Source organism: Rhinopithecus roxellana, chromosome 12 (genome assembly GCF_007565055.1).
Source record: "Rhinopithecus roxellana isolate Shanxi Qingling chromosome 12, ASM756505v1, whole genome shotgun sequence".
Classification (NCBI taxonomy): domain Eukaryota; kingdom Metazoa; phylum Chordata; class Mammalia; order Primates; family Cercopithecidae; genus Rhinopithecus; species Rhinopithecus roxellana.
The window spans coordinates 31,768,790-31,791,742 of record NC_044560.1 but is presented as its reverse complement, the minus strand read 5'-3'; the positions used below and the strand labels follow the sequence as shown (position 1 = coordinate 31,791,742).

The 22,953-nt window shown below is 41.3% G+C and overlaps 2 protein-coding genes across 3 annotated transcripts in view; one reads left to right on the top strand and one right to left on the bottom strand.

Annotated features, from left to right (window-relative positions):
* The window catches only part of LOC104679929 (zinc finger protein 568), an 89,361-nt gene extending 72,357 nt beyond the window's left edge, over positions 1-17,004 (bottom strand). The window contains exons 1-4 of the mRNA XM_010385663.2: positions 16,743-17,004; positions 15,692-15,761; positions 10,015-10,274; positions 8,995-9,053 (exon numbers count right to left, since the gene is read on the bottom strand). Coding sequence (XP_010383965.2) covers positions 8,995-9,053; positions 10,015-10,090 — 135 coding nt within the window. The 5' untranslated portion in view covers positions 10,091-10,274; positions 15,692-15,761; positions 16,743-17,004. The remainder of the gene's footprint in view (positions 1-8,994; positions 9,054-10,014; positions 10,275-15,691; positions 15,762-16,742) is intronic.
* A 39-nt stretch (positions 17,005-17,043) lies between these two features.
* ZNF829 (zinc finger protein 829) overlaps positions 17,044-22,953 on the top strand; it is a 29,211-nt gene continuing 23,301 nt past the window's right edge. Inside the window, exons 1-3 of one of the 2 annotated variants that reach the window (XM_010385669.2) lie at positions 17,044-17,325; positions 18,078-18,202; positions 18,310-18,367. In XM_010385669.2, the coding sequence (XP_010383971.1) occupies positions 18,165-18,202; positions 18,310-18,367 (96 nt within the window). In that variant the 5' untranslated portion in view covers positions 17,044-17,325; positions 18,078-18,164. The other variant, XM_030942994.1, reaches the window with a different exon arrangement.

Here is a 22,953-nt window from a genome sequence, read left to right as displayed (position 1 = left end):
CCCAACATCCAACAAACAAGCAAATAAGCAAAAGAAGAGAACTTCCTCAACATGATATAGGGCAACTACAAAGCCCCCACATCATAATAAATGGTGATTAAAAAAAAAAACTTAACCGGCAAAGAGAATAGTCTTCTCAACAAATGATGCCGGGACAACTGGACTATCTGCATGCAAGCCAATGAAGGTGGATCATGCTGTATACAAAGGTTAACTCAAAATGGATCAAAGATCTAGCTGTAAGAGCTAAAACAAAAAGGAAAAAAAGAAAGTCTCAGCATACATAACTGTACATCATGACTTTGAATTAGACACCAAAAGCATAAGCAACAAAAGAAAATTAAATAAAAATGGACGTCAGAACAACTAAAAATTTTTGTGCTTCTAAGGACATCATCAAGAAAGTGAAGACAACCCAGAGGATAGGATAAAATATTTCCAAACCATTTATCTGATGACACTTGAATATGTACAGACCTCTTAAAAATTAAATAATCAAAAGACAAACCAATTAGAAATGGGCGAACGCTCTGAATAGACAATTCTTCAAAGAAGATATATTAATAGAAATGGCCAAGAAACATAGGTAATGGTTTTCAACATCACAAGTTATACAGTACATGTAAATCAAAATCTCATGAGATATTACTTCACACCCACTAGGAGAGCTATAACCAAAGGACAGATACGAACAAGTGCTGATGGAGAAACCAGAATCCTCATACACAGCTGGTGGGAATGTAAACTAGCACAACTGCTATGGAAAACAGTAGGGCAATTATTTTTTTTTTTCTGGGGATGGAGTTTCGCTCTTGTTGCCCAGGCTGGAGGGCAATGGTGTGATCTTGGCTCACTGCAACCTCTGCCTACCAGGTTCAAGTGATTCTCCTGCCTCAGCTTCCCAAGTAGCTAGGATTACCAGGCCCGGCGACTTGTGTTTTATTTTTAGTAGAGACAGGGTTTCACCATGTTGGTCAGGCTGGTCTCGAACTCCTGACTTCAGGTGATCTGTCCATCTCAGCCTCCCAAAGTGCTGGGATTACAGGCGTGAACCACCGTAGCTGGCCAACAGTGGGGCAATTCGTTAAAAGGTTACGTATAGAGTTATCATATGATCCAGTAATTTCATTTCTATGTACAAACTTAAGAGAATTGAAAACATATGATCACATAAAAACTTGTACATCAATGTTCTTATCAGCATTATTCATAATAGCCTAAAAGGGGAAATGAGTCAAATTTCCATTAATCAATGAATAAAGACAATGTGGTATATCCCTACAATAGAATATTATTCAGAAATAAAAAGTACTGGTACAAGCTACAAAATGCATGAAACTTGGAAACATAATGCTAAGTGAAAGGTGTCACAAAGGGTAACAGTTTATCATATGACTCAATTTACATTAAATGTCCAGAATAGGGAAATCTATAGAGATAGAAATCATTTATTTTTGCCTACATCAGAGCCTTGAGGGAAAATAGGAAGTGAAAGCTAACAGGTAAAGGGTTTCTTTTCAGGGTGATGAAAATGTTCTAACATTGATTATGGTGATGGCTGCACAACTCTGTGAATACATTAAAAACCACTCAATTGTATACTTTAAATGGGCTAATTTCATAGTATGTGACTTATATGTTAATAAAGTTTTTTTTAAGTTGTAAGACTACATTTCCATATGTTTAAAGTTTAAAAAATCTCAGTGAAGCTGGGAATAGCAGCTCACACCTATAATCTAAGAACTTTGGGAGGCTGAGGCAGGAGGACTGCTTGACGCCAGGAGTCTGAGAACAGCCTGGGTAACATAGTGAGACTCCATCTCTACGAAAACAAATAAACAAACAAAATTAGCCAGGCATGATGGCACATGCCTATCATCTGGCTACTTGGGAGGCTGAGGCGGGAGGATTGCCTGAGTCCAGTTCATGTGACTGTACTCCAGCCTGGGCAACACAGCAAGGTCTGGTCTCAAACACAAACTCAATAAAAAATAATTCCATTAGAAAATGTTACGTGATAAATTGATTATTCAGCGAGTCTTCACTTCCTGCCTGTACTAATGTCCCATCTACTAATGTGGGCCTTGTCTGAGCTCTTTGTCGGGGCAAAAAGAATGTCAGTAAACATGATGTGAGCCAAGGCCTGAAATGTGCTTACACCCTTTACCTTGGCTCATGTGCTCCAGTGAGACAGCAAATGAAGAGCCTGGCACAGGAAGCTGCGCCATTTCAGCTGAAACTCAGATTGAATATATGCAGAGCAGACGTGAGCCCACCCTGGAGCCTAAGCCGAGGCTGATCTGCAGCCCAAAGCAGAGCTGCCGACATAGTTTAACCTGCAGACCCCAAGTGTAAGAATGAACGCCTGTTGTTCTATTCACAAAAGCAGCAGAAAGGCTGAACAGACATGTGACTGACACACTTCCAACTGAAAAAAATGTTAAAGTACGAAACTTTCAAAACAGAGCTGGGTTTAGATATGTTTTCCCAGTTAATAGGCTGTTGGTATCCAATGTCATGGGTTCGAATTCTGGTTTCAAAATTTACTAATTGTGTTACCTTGACAAATAGCCAAATTCGAATCTCAGTTTCCTTATCTATAAAGTGGAATTCTCCTTAAAGGGTTGATGTGAAGACTAAATAACACAGTAAATGTGAAGTACTCAGAATGGAGCTTGACATAATATTCAATTGATGAATGTTTCAGAAATAGATAATCCCTCTGGAATATACACCACAACAAAGATAGGGGAAAACTACAAAAAGATAAAACATTTTTTAAATTAGCGCTAGCAAATCAGCACAAAAACATTTTCCCACCAACTCTAGTAACTTAGCATAAATTTCATATAAAAAGATTGCACCCCTGACAAAAGCCATAAGTAACAAAATACCAAGAAGTAAAATATGTTTTAATTTTTGACTGTATAAAATGATGAGTCAGTCTTTATAACAGGGTCTATTTTCCCAAGATGTTGATTCTCTTCACATACAAACCTTAAGAAATTTAATATTAATAGCAAGAAACATAGGGATTCGAACCTTAAAAAACATAAATTCACAGTTCATGTCATTAAGTTTTATTCCTTCTCCTGTCAAACAGAACCAAAAAAAAACATGAACATACTTCTGCCTCTGGCAAGAAGCACTAACATTTCCAATGTTCTTGCTGGTACCACAGCACCTTCCTCTCCTTCACTTTATTTTTTCTTTGAAACTGAGGCTCGCTCTGAGTCTCAGCTGGAGCAGTGCCACAATTATAGCTCACTGAAGGCTCACTGCTGAGCTCAATCAATCCTCCTGCCTCAGCCTCCTGAGTAGCTGGGACTACACATGTGAGCCACCAAACCCAGCTATTTTTTTTTTTTTTTTTTGAGATGGAGTCTCACTCTGTTGCCCAGGCTGGAGTGCAGTAGTGCAATACCGGCTCACTGCAACCTCTGCCTCCTGAGTTCAGGCGATTCTCCTGCCTCAGCTTCCCGAGTAGCTGGGACTATAGGCGTGTACCACTACACCCGGCTAATTTTTTGTATTTTTAGTAGAAACAGGGTTTCACCGTGTCAGCCAGGATGGTCTCGATCTTCTGACCTCATGATCCACCTGCCTCGGCCTCCCAAAGTGCTGGGATTACAGGTGTGAGCCACCGTGCCTGGCCACACCCAGCTAATTTTTAAAAAATTTTTTGTAAAGACTGGGTCTCGCTGTGTTGATCCAGCTGGTCTCAAACTCCTGGCCTCAAGTGATCCTTCTGCTCTGGCCTCCTAAAGTGCTGGGATTACAGGTGTGAGCCACCATGCCTCACTTTCTTCAAGATACATAATGGAACAAACATATTCTTTAAAATAACAAAGTTTACAGCAAGGGAATAAAGATAACTACAAATCAGTTCTGAGTGTATGTGCTGACTGGCAACTTTTTATAAATTTTTTTTTTCCCTAAAGTTATATAACCATTAAACGAATATTCTTCTTTTAAAAACTTGAGATGGTACATGACATTCTTTTATACTTTTCCTGGCCATTCGGCATGTTTTTATTTTTCAAACGTATTCTAGACTCGGCCTGAATAAACTTGTCTAATTCTAAGAAAAATAATTTAGAATTGTTATTGAGATTCAGATAAATCTATGTAGATTAAAGACAATTTACATTAATTTAATAATGATGGATCTTATCCAAAAAAGGGTATTTAAAAAATTTGTTCAAATCCTCTTTTATATCTCAGTAATAATTTGAAAGTTTCATTCTCCCATGTACATCACATACATTTCTTTCTTTCTTTTTTTCTTTAGGGTTTTTTTCTACTCTGAGCATCATTCTTCCATTTCATTTTTGATGGTGTGGTTTATAGAGAAAAATTGCGTTGATTTTTGTATATTAATTTTGTGTCCATATTTCAATCATCTCATGTTTCTCTTCTGTTGCCTAAAAACATAATCGTATCATTTAGATATCATAATTTTGACTGTACCATCCCACTTTTTACTTCATTTCCCTCCCCTTACTTATGTCTAGGCATACAAAATTATATAGATAAATGTGGTAGCACTGGCAAGCTGGTTGGGTTCCTGACTAGTGGGAAAGTGCCTCATTTTTTTTTTTTTTTTGAGACGGAGTCTTGCTCTGCCGCCCAGGCTGGAGTGCAGTGGCTGGGTCTCAGCTCACTGCAAGCTCCGCCTCCCGGGTTCACGCCATTCTCCTGTCTCAGCCTCCTGAGTAGCTAGGGCTACAGGCGCCCGCCTCGTCGCCCAGCTAGTTTTTTGTATTTTTTAGTAGAGACGGGGTTTCACCGTATTAGCCAGGATGGTCTCGAACTCCTGACCTCATGATCCGCCCATCTCAGCCTCCCAAAGTGCTGGGATTACAGGCTTGAGCCACCGCGCCCGGCCAGTGCCTCATTTTTACAAGTAAACATGGTACTAGCTTTTAGCTTATTATCTGCATGTATATGTGTTGTATGCATGTGAATAATTTCTTAAAGTATCATGGTAAGAAAGTGTTCTTTTATTTTTACTTTATAAATAGGTCCTTTTGAAATCACAGGTTCTGAATTTAAAAATTTTCAGCTCTAAACATCTGATTGTTTTTCTCTTGAATATAATAATTTATATTAATAGATTCCCTTAAATGGAAACATCTTTAATTGTGACAGAAAATATATTTCAGTACAGGTGCAATGGCTCATGCCTGTAATCCTAGTACTTTGGGAGGCTGAGGCAGGTGGATCACTTGAGGTCAGAATCACTTGTGGTCAGCCTGGCCAACACCGTGAAACCCTATCTCTACTAAAAATGCAAAAACTTAGCCAGGCGTGGTGGTGTAATCCCAGCTGCTTGGGAGGCTGAGGCATGAGAATCGCTTAAACCCGGGAGGTGGAGGTTCCAGTGAGCCAAGATCACGTCACTGCTCTCCAGCCTGGGCAACAAAGCAAGACTCCATCACCAAAAATAACTAACTAACTAAATAAATAAATATCTTTTTATATATATCTATATATATATACATATATATATGTATTTTTGCTCAGTTCTTCTCCAATTAGTCTGTGCAATTCAATGAAAATCCCCAACATGATTTCTTCCTAGAACTAGATAAACTAATTCTAAAATTCAAATGGAAGCCCAGAGGTCCCAAAGTAGCTCAAAAATTTTTGAAAAACTAAGAATAATGTGTGTGCATAAAGAAGTGGTAAAATCATTGGCCATATAAAGTAATAGTAATTAAACCAATGTAAAACACACATACAAAGTACGGTACCAAAATAAATGTAGACAAATAGATTAAAGAAAAAGTAAAAGCCTAGAAACAATCATGTATGTATACAGTAAAGGTGGCATCACAAAGGAAATATTTACTTAATAAACGGTGTTGGAACAACTGGTCTTCTACATGCAAAGATAATTCTACTAATAGAATTATCAGTAAATTCCTATCTCAAACCAATTACAATATTATAATCCAGTTGGATTAAAGACTAAATATGGAAAACAAAGCTTTGAACAGAGATTATCTCAATGATCTAATATTAATTAGGAAAGATATCTTAGAAAAGATCAACATTGGCAACTCATGAAAAAAGACTAAACATTAATTGTTGCATATTTTGACTGAATTCTATTATGTATACATATTTATCATACATTAAACATAACTAACTTCAGTGTCTATACAACAAAAAATAAATGATAACATAAAAGTGACAGATTGGGAGAAGGTAGCTGCATAAATCCCAAGTCCTAATACTGAAATAGGCATTCTTAAAATATTCTAATTTCAAATAGAGAAAAAACTATTATTACAAAATAGACAAACAATATGAACGGGTAATTGGCTTTTGTATTTCTTCACTCATACCATCCGTACGGTAATGTAGAGTGTGGGCCCTAGAGTCAGACTGTATGGATTTGAATCCTGGGTTTGTGACACACTGATGCACAATGTTATGTAAGTTTCTTTTTTTTTGTTTTGTTTTTTTTTTTTTTTGAGACGGAGTCTCGCTCTGTGGCCCAGGCTGGAGTGCAGTGACCGGATCTCAGCTCACTGCAAGCTCCGCCCCCCGGGTTTATGCCATTCTCCTGCCTCAGCCTCCCGAGTAGCTGGGACTACAGGCGCCCGCCACCTCGCCCGGCTAGTTTTTTGTATTTTTTAGTAGAGATGGGGTTTCACCGTGTTAGCCAGGATGGTCTCGACCTCCTGACCTCGTGATCCGCCCGTCTCGGCCTCCCAAAGTGCTGGGATTACAGGCTTGAGCCACCGCGCCCGGCTATGTAAGCTTCTTAACCTCTGTGCTTCTTTTCCTTTACCTTAAAAATATTAAATAATACATACTTTATAGACTTCTTTTTCTTTTTTTCTTGAGACGGAATCTCGCTCTGTCGCCCGGGCTGGAGTGCAGTGGCCGGATCTCAGCTCACTGCAAGCTCCGCCTCCCGGGTTTATGCCATTCTCCTGCCTCAGCCTCCCAAGTAGCTGGGACTACAGGCGCCCGCCACCTCACCCAGCTAGTTTTTTTTTTTTTTGTATTTTTTAGTAGAGACGGGGTTTCACCGTGTTAGCCAGGATGGTCTCGATCTCCTGACCTCGTGATCCGCCCGTCTCAGCCTCCCAAAGTGCTGGGATTACAGACTTGAGACACTGCGCCCGGCCACTTTATAGACTTCTGATAATAATTACACGAAATAAGTTATGTAAAGCACAATATACCTGGCACATAGTAAGAACTGAATAAAGCTATAACAGTTGGTCCTCCATATCTGTGGGTTCAATATCCATGGATTCAACCAATGGCAGACCAAAAATATTTGAGAAAAAAATAACAATACCTATCATTTATGGGGTACTTGTTATATGTATTTAATCCTCCCAACATTCCTATGGGATAAATACCATTATTATCCCCATTTACAGACTTACAGATGCAACTGAGTCACGAAAAGATTAAGAAACTCGGCCGGGCGTGGTGGCTCAAGCCTGTAATCCCAGCACTTTGGGAGGCCGAGACGGGCAGATCACGAGGTCAGGAGATCGAGACCATCCTGGCTAACACGGTGAAACCCCGTCTCTACTAAAAAATACGAAAAGCTAGCCGGGCGAGGTGGCGGGTGTCTGTAGTCCCAGCTACTCGGGAGGCTGAGGCAGGAGAATGGCGTAAACCTGAGAGGCGGAGCTTGCAGTGAGCTGAGATCCGGCCACTGCACTCCAGCCCGGGCGACAGAGCGAGACTCCGTCTCAAAAAACAAAAAACAAAACAAAAAAAAAGAAACTTGTCCACAGTCATGCACTTCATAAGTCTATGAGGCGAGATTTAAACTCAAGCCTGTCTAGGGCCACAGAGGTTTGTCTAGGGCCACTGCACCAACTGAAGTAATTGGATGAGCCATATGATCATATGGTCAAAAGAAGTATGTGTGTATGTTTCATGATGGGCAAGACATACATAAGCTGAGGAAAAAGAGGTAGTTAAGCAGAAAACATTCAAAATACAGGTGTGTGAGTGATGTCAGAGATGGAAACAAAAAGAATCAAAAGCAGAGAATATGTAATTTTGTAAGATGAGGATGAAGACTGTATCTTCTGAGACCATAAAAACGATGTGAAAAGCTATGGATATCAGAACTATAAGACTTTGCCATACAATATTAGTATAATTTAGCTCAACTTGGATTAAAAATTCAATTGAAGAAAATATATACATACGATCATTTGAAAGGTATGTGTTCCACTTCCTCTTCCAGATAATTTAAACTTTTGAACTTTGGCCAAGACTGACTTTTAAAAGCTGAGCTAAAAATTGTAAGAATTAAGGAATTACAGGTGTCCCTAGGAAGCCATGGAGAATTGGTTCCAGGATCCCCACGGCTACCAAAATCCACAGATGCTCAAGTCCCTTATATAAAATGGTGTAGTATTTGTACATAACCAATGTACATCCTCCCGTATACTTTAAATCATCCCTAGATTACTTATAAAACCTAATATGTGATTTCTATGCAAATAGTTGTTACACTGTATTGTTTAGAAAATGACAAGAAAAAAGTCTGTACATGTTCAGTACAGATGCAACCACCCACTTTTTTTTCAAGTATTTTTGATTTGCAGTTGGTTGAATCTATGGATGCGGAATCTACAGACACAGAAGTCCAACTATATTTTAGAGTTTCTTTTTGACCAAGGTGCCAATGAAGTCTTTTCTTTACTTAAATAATTGTAAGTTTTTCCTCATAAATGGTGCAACTTATGGAATAAACTTAAGTGTCCCAGTTTGCTTTGACTCTCCAGATCATATTTAAATTTGAACTCAACTTTAATAATTCTGTATGTACCTGCTTCTGCACAGCCATATCTCAAATTTCCCCGGGTTCTGATTTTCTATCTGTATTTTTTCTTACTTTGATTTTCATCAATTTATTTTTTCCAACATATTGGTAGGTTACAATAACCCACCGTAACTGCACTGCAAAATAACGCAGGAAACGAATAAATGCTTAAGACGTACAAGAGGCCTGGTTGTATCCTCTTCTTCCTTGGAAAGGGCAGGCTCCTGAGAATACCAAGCTGAAGGAAGAGAAACAAAACAGATTTGCTTCAAAGTTTCAGACAAAGGAATACAGAAATCTGCAGTACCAGGTGGCTAGAAGACCCTCTACAGATGAATGATCCTTGAAGCGATGAGAAATGTTAACCGCCATCTAGCTACAGAGACACTGAAATGGACACGGATAGCTAATTTAATCATATGGGGTCTGATGGGGATTTCTGGAGGGCTAAGTATATAGTGCCCAGTGAATCTATTGGCAATATTTTATCTCCCTAGAATCTTGCTGTTTGATTTCTAACAGGAAGTTTATCTTAAGTACATAATAATAGATACCCCAAAAATTTAAAGATTGGGATGACCTTTAAAATGTTTTTTTTTTTCTTTTTCTTTTTGAGATGGAGTCTCACTCTGTCGTCCAGGCTGGAGTGAGTGCAGTGGCTTATCTCCGTGTATCACAACCTCTGCCTCCTGGGTTCAAGCAATTCTCCTGCCTCAGCCTCCTGAGTAGCTGGGATTATAGGCATCCACCACCATGCCTGGCTAACTTTTTTGTATTTTTAGTAGAGATAGAGTTTCACCATGTTGGCCAGGTTGGTTTCGAACTCCTGACCTCAAGTGATCCATTTGCCTCGGCCTCCCAAAGTGTTAGGCTTACGGGCGTGAGCCACCACGCCTGGCCTAAAATGTTATTTTTTAACCATAAAGAATTTAGGGCCAGGCACAGTGGCTCACGCCTGTAATCCCAGCACTTTGGGAGGCCAAGGCGGACGGATCACGAGGTCAGGAGTTCGAGACCAGCTTGGCCAATATGGCGAAACCCTGTCTCCACTAAAAATACAAAAATTAGCTGGACTTGATGGTGCATGCCTGTAGTCCCAGCTACTTGGGAGGCTGAGGCAGGAGAATCGCTTGAACCCAGGAAGTGGAGGTTGCAGTGCCTTTCTCTCCTAAGCTCTGTCCACCTATGAGCCACCTCACCTTTCCTTTCCATCATGTGGCTCAAATGCTCCATTGTTACACAGCTATTGCTGATCACTGAAGGTTGAGATGTCATTCAGACTTTGCCTGCTCTGGGCAGAAGGGTCAAGACAGGCTCCAGCAACTCCAGGGTCCACTCTCTTTCAGGACTCTCCAGCCTCTAAGGCAGGTCTCAGGTCAGGTCTCCTTCCATGATAGACACCTGTTCCTCAGACTTCTATTTGCACTGCAGATGTGTTTTATCCTTGTGGGGCCAGGACCTGTGGATTAGGATATAAATCTAATTTACCTGGTGCCTTCTCACTGGCTCCCTGTGATAACCAGCTTCCAAGATGGCCGCCAGTGATCACTGTCTTCTGGTATTCATGCCTTTGTAGATCCCTCCCACCCTGAGTATCTCTGACCTGCATAACCAATAGGATATTGCAGAAATGATGGTGTGTGACTTCTAAGGTTAGGTTACAAAAGACATTAGGGCTTCTGTCTTGCATGTTTGGATCATGTACGTTGAGGGAAGCCAGCTGTCATACCATGACAACACTCAACCAGCCCTACGGAGAGGCCTCCTGTTGACAGCTAACACTAACTTGGAAGCCAGCTATCTTGGAAGTGAATCCTCCAGCCCCAGTTCAGCCTTCTGACGACTGCAGCCCAGCTGACATCTTGACTGCAACTTCATGAGATACCCAGTGAAGACACTTCCCACAGAAACTGTGAGATAATGTTTATTGCTGTTTAAGCCACTAGTTTTTGAGATAATTTGTTACACACTAATAGATAATATAGCTTCAAACACTAATCTTCCTTATTTGTAATTCATACACTCTGGACACACCAGAGGTGTAAACAAAGTGATGTTTACCTATCTGTTCTTCAGATATCTTCTATGTGTCTAAAAGTGTATGCTCGATGAGGTGACAGATATAAACCTGAGTCAAAAAACACCCAGATTGGGGGCCGGGCGCTGTGGCTCAAGCCTGTAATCCCAGCACTTTGGGAGGCCGAGACGGGCGGATCACGAGGTCAGGAGATTGAGACCATCCTGGCTAATACGGTGAAACCCTGTCTCTACTTAAAAATACAAAAAACTAGCCGGGCGACGAGGCGGGCGCCTGTAGTCCCAGCTACTCGGGAGGCTGAGGCAGGAGAACGGCGTAAACCCGGGAGGCGGAGCTTGCAGTGAGCTGAGATCCGGCCACTGCACTCCAGCCTGGGTGGCAGAGCAAGACTCCGTCTCAAAAAAAAAAAAAACAAACAAACAAAAAAACACCCAGATTTGCAGCAATCCCAAATTTGGCATGAAAGAGAGTTTCATTCAAAGACCAGCTATTCCATTCCATTTCTGTATTATCTTGGCAATTGAGTTAAGAGAGAACTGCAATTTAGAATTCCAAGTCTCTTCATCTGAAATGACAATTATACTCATGTCACAATAATATTGGATGAATATATGAAATGACTATTAAGATATATGAATTTAGGCCGGGCACGGTGGCTCACGCCTGTAATCCTAGCACTTTGGGAGGCCAAGGCAGGAGGATCATGAGGTCAGGAGATCGAGACCATCCTGGTTAACATGGTGAAACCCCGTCTCTACTAAAAATACAAAAAATTAGCCGGGTGTGATGGCGGGCACCTGCAGTCCCAGCTACTTGGGAGGCTGAGGCAGGAGAATGGCGTGAACCCAGGAGGCAGAGCTTGCAGTGAGCTGAGATCGCGCCACTGCGCTCCAGCCTGGGAGACAGAGCAAGACTCCGTCTCAAAAAAAAAAAAAAAAGATATATGAATTTAGCAGCTGCTATGAGTCTTTATTAGGTAAAAGGTAAAAAAAATATATATATATGTAACAAAATAGACTAATTTTTGCCCTGTATGATAAAACAAATAAAACAGAAAACATTCAATTATAATAAGTTTTGAGAAGTGCTATGCTTGAAATGTCCTCCTAATACCCCTAACACGCTCACTTTTTTTTTCATGACACGATCACTTTCTTTCTTTTTTTTTTTAGATGGAGTTTCGCTCTTGTTGCCCAGGCTGGAGTGCAATGGCACGATCTCAGCTCACTCCTGATCTCAGGTGATCCGCCGGTCTCAGCCTCTCAAAATGCTGGGATTACAGGCATGAGCCACCACACTCGGCCGACAGTGATCACTTTCTAACAAACTATTAATATAGTCATGCATCACTTTGCAATGGAGATATGCTCTGAGAAATGTGTCATTAGGCAATTTCATCATCGTGTGAATGTAAGAGTGTACTTACACAAATGTGGATGGCATAGCCTACTACCCACCTGTGCTATATGCTACAACCTATTGCTCCTAGGCTACAAACCTGTATGGCATGTTACTGTACTGAATACTGTAGACAACTGCAATACAAAGGTAAGTGTTTGTATATCTAAACATACCTAAACACAGAAGAGAAATGGTAAAAATATAGTATAAAAGATAAAAAATGGTACACGGGTAAAGGGCACTTACCATGAAGGAAACTTGTAGAACTGGAAGTTGCTCTGAGTGAGTGAGTGGTGAGTGAACGCAAAGGCCTAGGACACTACTATACACTACTGTTGACTTTATAAACACTGTACACTTAGGCTACACTAAATTTATAAAATTATTTTTATTTCTTCAAATTGTTGAATTAGCCTTGGCTTACTATAACTTTGTTACTTTACAAGCTTTTCAAATTTTTTTTTTTTTGAGACGGAGTCTTGCTCCATCACCCAGGCTGGAGGAATGGCACGATCTTGGCTCACTGCAACCTCTGCCTCCTGAGTTCAAGTGATTCTCCTGCCTCAGCCTCCCAAGTAGCTGGGATTACAGGCGTCTGCCACCATGCCCGGCTAATTTTTGTATTTTTAGTAGAGACGAGGTTTCACCATGTTGGTCAGCCTGGTCTCTAACTCTTGACTTCAGGTGATCCACCTGCCTCGACTTCCCAAAGTGCTGGGATTACAGGGGTAAGCCACCATGTCCAGCCAGCTTTTCAATGTTTTAAAACTTTTTGACTCTTAGCACATAGCTTAAAATGCATTGTACAGCTGTACAAAAATATTTTCTTTCTTTATATCCTTATTCTACAAGCTATGTTCTTAAAATTTTTTTTTTAACTTTTTAAATTTTCTTGTTAAAAATTAAGACACAAACACCCATTAGCCTAGGCCTACACAGTGTCTGGGATCATTGGTATTGTCTTTCACCGCCACATCTGGCCCCACTGGAAGATCTTCAGGGACAATAACACACAGAGCTATCACATCCTATGACAACAATGCCTTCTTCTGGAATACCTCCTGAAGGACCTGAGGCTGTTTTACAGTCAACTTTTTAAAAATAAACAGGCATATGCTCCAAACTAATGATAAAAAGTATAGTATAGTAGGCACATGAATCAGTAACATATTTATCATCATTACCAAGTATTAGGTACTGCACATAATTTTACGTTATACTTTTATCTGACTGGCAGCAGAGTAGGTTTGTTTACACCAGCATCACTGCAAACACATGAGTGATGGTATTGTGCTACAGTGTTATATTGGCTAGAAAGTCACTAGGTGACAGGAATTTTTCAGCTCCATTATAATCTTACAGCAGGGGTCCTCAATCCCTGGGGCACGTACCAGTACCGGTGCCGTACTGGTTTCTGGTTAGGGACCAGGCCACACAGCAGGAAGTGAGCAGCAGATGTGCGAGCACTACCGCCTGAGCTCCACCTTTTGTCAGATCAGTGGTGGCATTACAGTCTTACAGGAGTGTGAACCCTCTTTTGAACTGTGCATGCGAGAGATATAGGTTGCTCGCTCCTTATGAGAATCTAATGCCTGATGATTTGAGATAAAACAGTTTCATCCTGAAACCATAACCCTCCCGTCCCCTGGTCCATGGAAAAATTGTCTTCCACAAAACCAGGCGCTAGCGCTAAAAAGGCTGGGGACCACTGTTTTACAGGACAACTGTCATATATGTATATAGTCCATACATATACAGCACATGACTATAATTTAGTTATATATACTGTGCACCCACCCCCCCACAACATAAACTCCATGAAAACAAGGACTTATTTTTGTCTTTTTGATATTGATAGTAGGTGCTCAAAAATATGCTGATAAAATGGTTCAGTCATTATCAAAAACACTATGACAATCAAAGATTAAAAACAGACATTACCACATGTATATATAAAAAATTGAAAGCAGGGACTCAGTTGTATACCCATGTTTGTAGCAGTGTCACTTGCAATTGCCAAAAGGTAGAAGCAGCCCAAGTATCCAATGATGAATAAACTGATAAACAAAATGTTTATCCATATATGACATACTTATTATTCGGCCTTAAAAAGGGAGGAAATTCTAATACATGCTAACATGGATGAATCTTGAGGACATTACGCTAAGTTAAATCAGGATCACAAAAGGACAAACAACATATGATTCTGCTTATATGAAGTACCTAGAATAGTCAAATTCAGAGACAGAAAGTAGAATGGTAGATGCCATAGGCCAGGGTAAAGTGGGGGATAGAGAGTTATTGTTTGATAGGTACTGGGTTTCTGTTTTGCAAGAAGAAGAGTTCTGTGGATGGATGGTGGTGATGGTACCATAACAATGTGAATGTACTTCATGTCACTGAACTGTACACTTAAATATGGTTTAGATGGTAAATTCTACGTTGTGTATTTTACAACAGTTAAATATATATATATGTATACAGTTGGTCCTCCTTATCCACGGGTTCTGCATCCTCAAGATTCAATCAGCCTCAGATAAAAAAATATAGTTAGGCCTACGATAGTTGTGTCTGTACTGAACATGTACAGTACAGATTTTTTTCTTATTATTCCCTAAACAATAAAGTGTAACAATGATTTACATAGCATTTACATTGTATTAGGTATTACAAATAATCTAGAGATGATTTAATGTATACAGAAGGATGTAGGAACTTGAGCATCTGTGCATTCTGGTATCCATGGGGGGGGTCCTGAAACCAACCCCTCCTGGATACGAACCGTATATAGAATAAATGAGCTACTACCACTAACGTGGGGATTTAAAACTAGAAGAGAATAGGCCAGGCACGGTGGCTCACGCCTATAATCCCAGCACTTTGGGATGCTGAGGTGGGCAAATCATGATGTCAGGAGATCTAACACGGTGGCTAACACAGTGAAACCCTGCCTCTACTAAAAATACAAAAGATCAGCTGGGTGTGGTGGTGCGTCTGTAGTCCCAGCTACTCCGGAGGCTGAGGCAGGAGAATCGCTTGAACTCAGGAGGCAGAGGCTGCAGTGAGCCGAGACTGTGTCACTGCACTCCAGCCTGGGTGACAAAGCGAGACTCCGTCTCAAAAAACAAAACAAAACCACAACAAAAACTAGAAGAAAATAATATACCAGACAAGAATAACACAGAAATTGGCAGATATTTTGGAGTTCAAGTATTTTAAAGTCTTAAGGTTGAGTTTTGTTAAGTATGCATATTAAAAATAGAAGGAAAATAGCAGAAACCAAAGTAGGGGAGAAAAAGGGATAAGGTGAATTTGCCCAATAAGAAAAGATATATGTGCAACTATTATATGTCAATCAAAAATGTTTAAGGCATAATAAATAGGAAATAAAACGTTTTTATGAGCAATCATGATAAATGCCACTGAATTATACTCACCTATTAAAATAACAGTCAAATGGGATAAACGGATGTAAACCCAGCAATATGCTCCTTACAAGACACAGATCTGAAACATAAAGACACAAAGGGGTTAGAAAATGAAACTCTTAAGAAATACAATAAAACTTGAAGAGCAGTATTATCAGACAAAAGCGAACCCAGACTAAAAGGCACTCACCAGAATAAAGAGCTATGTTTCTTAAGGTGGTAGATTGGCATTTTAGTCCAATTCCTCACCCCCTCTAATAGATTATATATTCATACTCTTTGGAAGGTAACTTTGCCCTCCAATTGTGGGCATAATTGATTTTAGGCTTAGCCATGTGACTTGTTCTGGTTAAGACAATCTCTCTTGTGCTCTGGTGATCCATCATGAGCAGAGCATGCCCTGGCAATAAATGTGCTTTTGGCCTGAGACCCAGAAAGAACAGATGCGGAGCAGATCTTAACTATCCACTCAGCCAAGCCCCACCTAGATCAGCTGAACACGGTCAACGCGCCAGCCTGTGAACAGGAGAATAAGGACTTGCTGTTGTATGGCATTGAGTTCAGGGGTGGTTTTTAGACATCATTATTATCACGGCAATAGCTAACTAATATACATAAAAGCAGCAAGTCATAAGATAATAATGAACCCGAAAAGTTCACCAAGGAATACTGGAAAACTACAAATTGTAGGGTCAAGGACTACTAGCGTAAAAAAGACAGCAAAGGAGACAACGGAGGAGTGGCCAACAGGGAAAGAGGACCAGTAAAAAACAAGTAAGTGTTTTTCAAATCGTTATCAACTATGCCAAATGCTACAGAGAAGCCAGCTCAAGACAAGAACTACTAGACATATTACAATCACGCACACTTCGCCACGCTCACACTCACTACAGCCTTAATCACAATCACCCACATATGACACATTTCATCATAATCACGCGTAACCAAACATCACAATCATCCCATCACAATCATTCGTGCCGTCACACTCACACACACAACCACACACCCACACTAACTCCCTTCACAGTTTTCTGTCCCATCAACTGCAACCACTCACCAGTAGCGCACCCTGAGCACTCCCCACTTGCCGCTACTCGGGACACTCTGGGCCTAAGTGGCTCCGTGTCCCGCCAGCCGCGAGTCCCTTGCTCGCCCCCTGCTGCGGGGACTCGGCAGCATCACCTGCCGGAAACACCCGAATGTTCATCCCGCGCGCAGTTTCTGAGATTCTGGGTGAAGGGGACCCACATATAGGTGTGGAACAGTCGCCTAAAGCCCCAAACCATCCCTCCGCGTCCGCGACGTTTCCGAGGACAACACCTCCCAGCAGGCCCCGCGGCCCCACTCAACTTCCGGCCAGAACACGTCTGCGTTTCCTATGGGAGGGTGAGGCGTGGGCCTGGTTCCCGGGGAGGCTCATCTTCATTGCCCAGCGCTACAGCGACCCGCAACTCCGAGGCTCGGCTGGATGTTGAGAGTTGCGGGAGCAGCCGTTTCGGGTTGGCCCAGGCGAGGAGCTGACAGGAATCGGCGTGGGTCCCACTCTGGACTACATTTCCCAGAGGGCCTGGTGGCCTGCCACTTTTCTCGCAGGAATTCGAACGTTTCGTCACTCCTGGCGGGACTCTTAGATCTGGGAGGTGAGATATTTTGGTCCCCGGGAGAACTGGCTCAGGTCTGCAAGTTCCCATCCGGGATGACTGGAAAGGGCTTAGTTGAGGATACCGAAGGCCGGTGGAGAGCTGCCGCCTTGGGCCCGTGCGGGCGGAGCTGCCTGAAAGGGGGAGGTTGTGTTTGGGAGGCCGAGGCGGGCGGATCACGAGGTCAGGAGATCGAGACCGTCCTGGCCAACATGGTGACACCCTATCTCTACTAAAAATACAAAAATTAGCTGGGCTTGGTGGCGCGCGCCGGTAGTCCCAGCTACTCGGAGGCTGAGGCAGGAGAATCACTTGAACCCGGGAGGCGGAGGTTGCAGTGAGCCGAGATCGCGCCACTGCACTCCAGCCTGGCGACAGAGCAAGACTCTTGTCCCCACTCCTCCAAAAAAGAGGGGAGGCTGTGGAATTGTCTGGGAGATAAAAACACTGCGGCTTATGTGCGGATATGGGATACCTGTCACTGGAGGGGTTGTGGCTGTGTGTACCCGTGGTGATGTGTGATTGTGACTGCGACAGTGTGGGGTGCCTACGATTGTGCAGCTGTAATTGTGTGTTTCCTGTGTTGTGTATGTGATTGTAACTGTGTTGCCGTGTGTGGCTCCGTGTGTGCAGGTTAGACGTGCATGTCGCCTTGATTTAAATGTGACTGTCCCTAACGGTATGTGGCATTCTGTGTATGAGTATGGGGTCCCGTCAACTGTGCGATTGTGACTCCAGAACTCTGTCTCTAGGAAACCTCTCTGAGGTCTGGTGGTCAGATTCGAACCCTGGACAGCAGTGAACACAGCCTTTACCCTGAGCCACTGGAATTGGACAGGATGCCCCATTCTCCTCTGATCTCCATTCCCTATGTGTGGTAGGTAATGGGGCTGGGGAAGACCTCTTACTTGACTAGTTTGGGTACCAAGAAAAACCTGGTGTCTCACAGTTACTCTTCCCTCTCCCAATTTTACCTTTCTCCAGGTGTCACCCAGAAGAGGAGGAAAGAATGCATGATGAACTCCTACAAGCAGTATCCAAGGTGTGTTGGGGTTTCTTCTTTTTCTTCTGAAAATTCTTGCTTAATAAAGGAATGTCATTTAATTCTCGGTCCCTATAATTTTCCCATCACAGAAAAGGATGGTTGCTCCACTTATGCTTGCTGAATTTTCTTCTCAAATATCTATTATGATTTAAAAATAAAAGAATGATTAGTTTAGAGATCTCAAAAATACAGCATTACCAGGAAAAAATAAAATTTGGCCACTCAGATAACTAGTGTTAATATTTTAATGTATTTTCATTATTTGTCAAGAACCAAATTTTGTTTCATTTACCATTTGATGTTCTACATTTTTACAAAAAAAGTGTCATAAATATGATCCCACGTCATCAAATGGTCTTGGGAAATATATTTTTCTACACTTGAAAAAACTATGATACATACTTTTTTAAAAAATCAGACATGCCAGACTTTTAAATCCTCATTTGAATATATATCTGTACTTACACCCCCCCCACCCCCACAGGTTTGAATTTGGGTCTCCATCATTAATAATAAAATTGAACATATTCCATATGTTTACTGGTTTTTAGCGTTTCATCTTTTGTGACATGTCAGTTCAAATCTTTACTCATTTTTCTCTTGGAATAGCTCTTATTGATTCATATGAGTTATTTATGTAATCTGGATCTCAGTCCTTTATTATGTTTTCCTAATATTTGGAAGATTTCATCACTTCCTGTAAGATGATTTTATGATAAGTTCTAATTTTTAAAAAGCTGAGTTTATCAGTATTTTTTCTTTATGGTTAGTGCTTCTTGTATCTTATTTAATAAATCCTTCCCTGTCCCAAGGTCATGCAGATACTCTCCTATATTTATGCTTAAAGCCATAAGTTTCACTTTCTTTTTTTTTTTTTTTTTTTTGAGACGGAGTCTCGCTCTGTCGCCCAGGCTGGAGTGCAGTGGCCGGATCTCAACTCACTGCAAGCTCCGCCTCCCGGGTTTACGCCATTCTCCTGCCTCAGCCTCCTGAGTAGCTGGGACTACAGGCACCTGCCACCTCGCCCGGCAATTTTTTTGTATATTTTAGTGGAGATGGGGTTTCACCGTGTTAGCCAGGATGGTCTCGATCTCCTGACCTCGTGATCCGCCCGTCTCGGCCTCCCAAAGTGCTGGGATTATAGTCTTGAGCCACCGCGCCCGGCCTCACTTTTATGTTTAGATATTTTATATAGTTGCAACTGGTTTTTGTATATGTTATGAGGTAGGGATCAGATTCCCCCCTCCTTATTAATACCCAGTTTATCAATACCATATATTGGAAGATCTGTTGTGTTCTCATTGACCTTCAAATGTGTCTCATGTCTATATGTGCATGGGTATATTTATGCATGGGTATATTTATGAACTCTTTATTCTCTTCCATTGACTTTGTATATTCCTGTGCCAGTATCATACAGTCTTGATTAGCTCTTCTCCCTGGATGGTAATCTGCCTTGTCTTCCTCTGACTGTTCTGTTTTTGGCTTTCTGTAATTTTAGTGTAAGATATATAAAGTGTTTGATTTATCTCCTTGGGATTTGTAAAGTTTTAAAATTTATGGATGGATGTCTATTATTAGTTCAGGAAAATCTTCAGTCATTATCCCTTCACAAAACCCCTGTATCATTCTCTCTCCCTTTCCTTCTCAGGTTCTAACTAAACATAGGTTAGAATTTCTTGTTCTTTTCTGTATCTTATCTCTTTTTGGTTTTTAGAGTTGATACTTATAGCTCAAATCAAAGCAATATTAAACAAAAGAACCTTGCCTCATCTCAGGAGGGGCAGTGGGCATGGCAGACAACCATAGAGTTTTTGGATTCTTCCTCCAAGTGATAATAAAAATATCTTTATTCAATTTGTGTTTCAACACTTCTAATCTTGGGGAACTCACTAAATTGTACGGTTGTCCATTCACCCGATGATCATTTTATCTGAAAATTAGGGGATACATACTAGGATAGAGGACTCAGAATAGGGACGGTGTTTTCTCAAGGCGTAAATTTGGAACTCTGAGTGGGCCTACGCTCAATTTTTAAATTGTATGTGTTTGGTACAGATGCAGAGAAAATCAGGATAAGAATAAGTCTAACTAAATCTATTTTGTGTAAGGCCTTTCTATCTGAATTTCTTTTAAAGAGGACTGAGTCTTCCCTCTCCTGTGCCAAAGCCCAGGTAGAATATCTGGTTCCCCTCTCGCATCAGTCTCTAGTTACACTTATCATTTCTATAGAGAAGACTGCCCAATATTAGTGGGAATAACTAGGAAAATTAGGAAAATATAGTATACTATAGTAGACAATACTTCCTTTTTATTTTTTGAGACGGAGTTTCACTCTTGTTTCCCAGGCTGCAGTGCAATGGCACGATCTCAGCTCACCGCAACCTCCACCTCCCAGGTTCAAGCAATTCTCCTGCCTCAGCCTCCTGAGTAACTGGGATTACAAGCATGTGCCACCACACCCGGCTAATTTTTGTATTTTTAGTAGAGACGGGGTTTCTCCATGTTGGTCGGGCTGATCTTGAACTCCCGACCTCAGGTGATCTGCCCACCTCAGCCTCCCAAAGTGCTGGGATTACAGGCGTGAGCCACTGCACCTGGCCAACAATAAATTTTAAAAGAAATAAATTAAATTTTGTTTTCAGAAGTTAGCCTAATGTTTAATCAGGAAATATCTGAAACATCAAAATATTTGAAAATTAGAAGTAAAACAAGGATATACCACATTACCGATGTTATTTAACATTGTTTTAGAGATATTAGCCAAAACACATAAGAAAAACATTAGGTTAAAAATTACAAAAGAGAGCATACAATTATCACTTTATAGATGATGTGACCGTGTACCTGAAAAACCAAATCTGCTTATAATCAGCATTTTGAAATAAGCAGGATTCCCTGTGAAGCAAACAAAAGAATTTTTTTTTCCCCTCATAATTTCTACTCTCAGTCCTCTCTGTGAGTTAATTTTTTTGTTGCCCTGGATAAGAACTTGCACAGACTATCATTTTTAGATCACTCTCTGATATCCTTTGATTGTTTACAGTCACAATCTCAGTCTCATTTTACTAATTACAACCTCTAGTTCACTGTAATAATATGTGAGTTTCATTTAAAGCCTCTTCTCTGAGCTCAGGCTTGCTTCAAGCTTGCAGTATGAAAGAGGGACATAATTAAGCTTCTTGATTTCCTCGCCCTGAGCTTCTATTTCTCCTGCCTAATAGTCAGTCTCTGGATCCTATGAGATTAGAGCAGGGGTAGGGAAGAGGAGGTAAGGGAAAGAAAAGTCTTTCTTGACTTGTTTTGGTGTTGGTCTCTTTTGCCTTGATGGATGTTCAGCACTCCTTTGTTAGGAGACACCATTAAGGGTTTCTCAGAGAAGCCCTTGCTGGAAACCTCTAATTGTATCTCCTGGGATGCTCCTGTGCAGCATGTCTCCTTGAAATGGCTACTTATGATATCTGTCATACACTTCTGCATTCTGTGACCCATTCCTTTGTTGAGGTCACTTTGTCCCTTTATTGGGTCCACATCTAGTCCAAATGGGGGAATAGGTACTAATCTTTGTGCCCCCTAAGCTCCAGCGAATACAGCAAAAATTATTCCCAAGTATCTCATCATTTCACTTTGGACCCTGGAGTCTAAAGGGGCCCCCTTACTTGTCCTAAGGTGAAGGAGAAGTACCCTCATTTCTCCTATCAATTGGGAATATGTGTCCTTTTATAAACAAAATTCTTGGGACACTAACTGAGTGTCCTATAATTCAACTGAATTCTGAAACTAACTACCCAGAGTTAACACAGACCCCATTGGTTAAGAGGCTCAGTCCTGGCTGGTCATGCCTATAGTCTCAGGACTTTGGGAGGCCAAGATGGGTGGATCACTTGAGGTCAGGAGTTTGAGAACAGCTTGGCCAATGTGGTGAACCCACATCTACTAAAAACACAAAAATTAGCTGAGCATGGTGGTGTGTGCCTGTGGTCCCAGCTACTCGGGAGGCTGAGGCAGAAGCATTGCTTAAACCTGGGAGGCAGAGGTTGCAGGGAGCCGAAATCACACCACTGCACTCCAGCCTGAGTGATGGAGTGAGACTCAGTCTCAAAAACAGAAAGAAAAAAAGACTCAGTCCCACAAGACTACCTGTTTCAGATACCAGCCACAAATCTAAGGCACTGCACTTCTGCCTAGCCAGCCAAAAATTGAGAGGTTCCTGTAACTGTCCTTCAGGTTCAGTAATTCATTAGAACAACATATAGAACTCAGGAAAGCACTATACTTATGATTATAGTTTTGCTTTTTTGTTGGTTTGTTTGTTGGTATTGAGATGGTGTTTCACTCTGTTGTCCAGGCTGGAGTGCAATGGCACAATCTTGGCTCACTGCAACCTCCACCTCCCGGGTTCAAGCCATTCTCCTGCCTCAGCCTCCTGAGTAGCTGGGATTACAGGCATGTGCCATGATGCCTGGCTAATTTTTATATTTTTAGTAGAGATGGGGTTTCTGCATGTTGGCTAGGCTGGTCTTGAACTCCTGACCTCAGGTGATCCACCCACCTTGGCTTCCCAAAGTGCTGGGATTACAGGC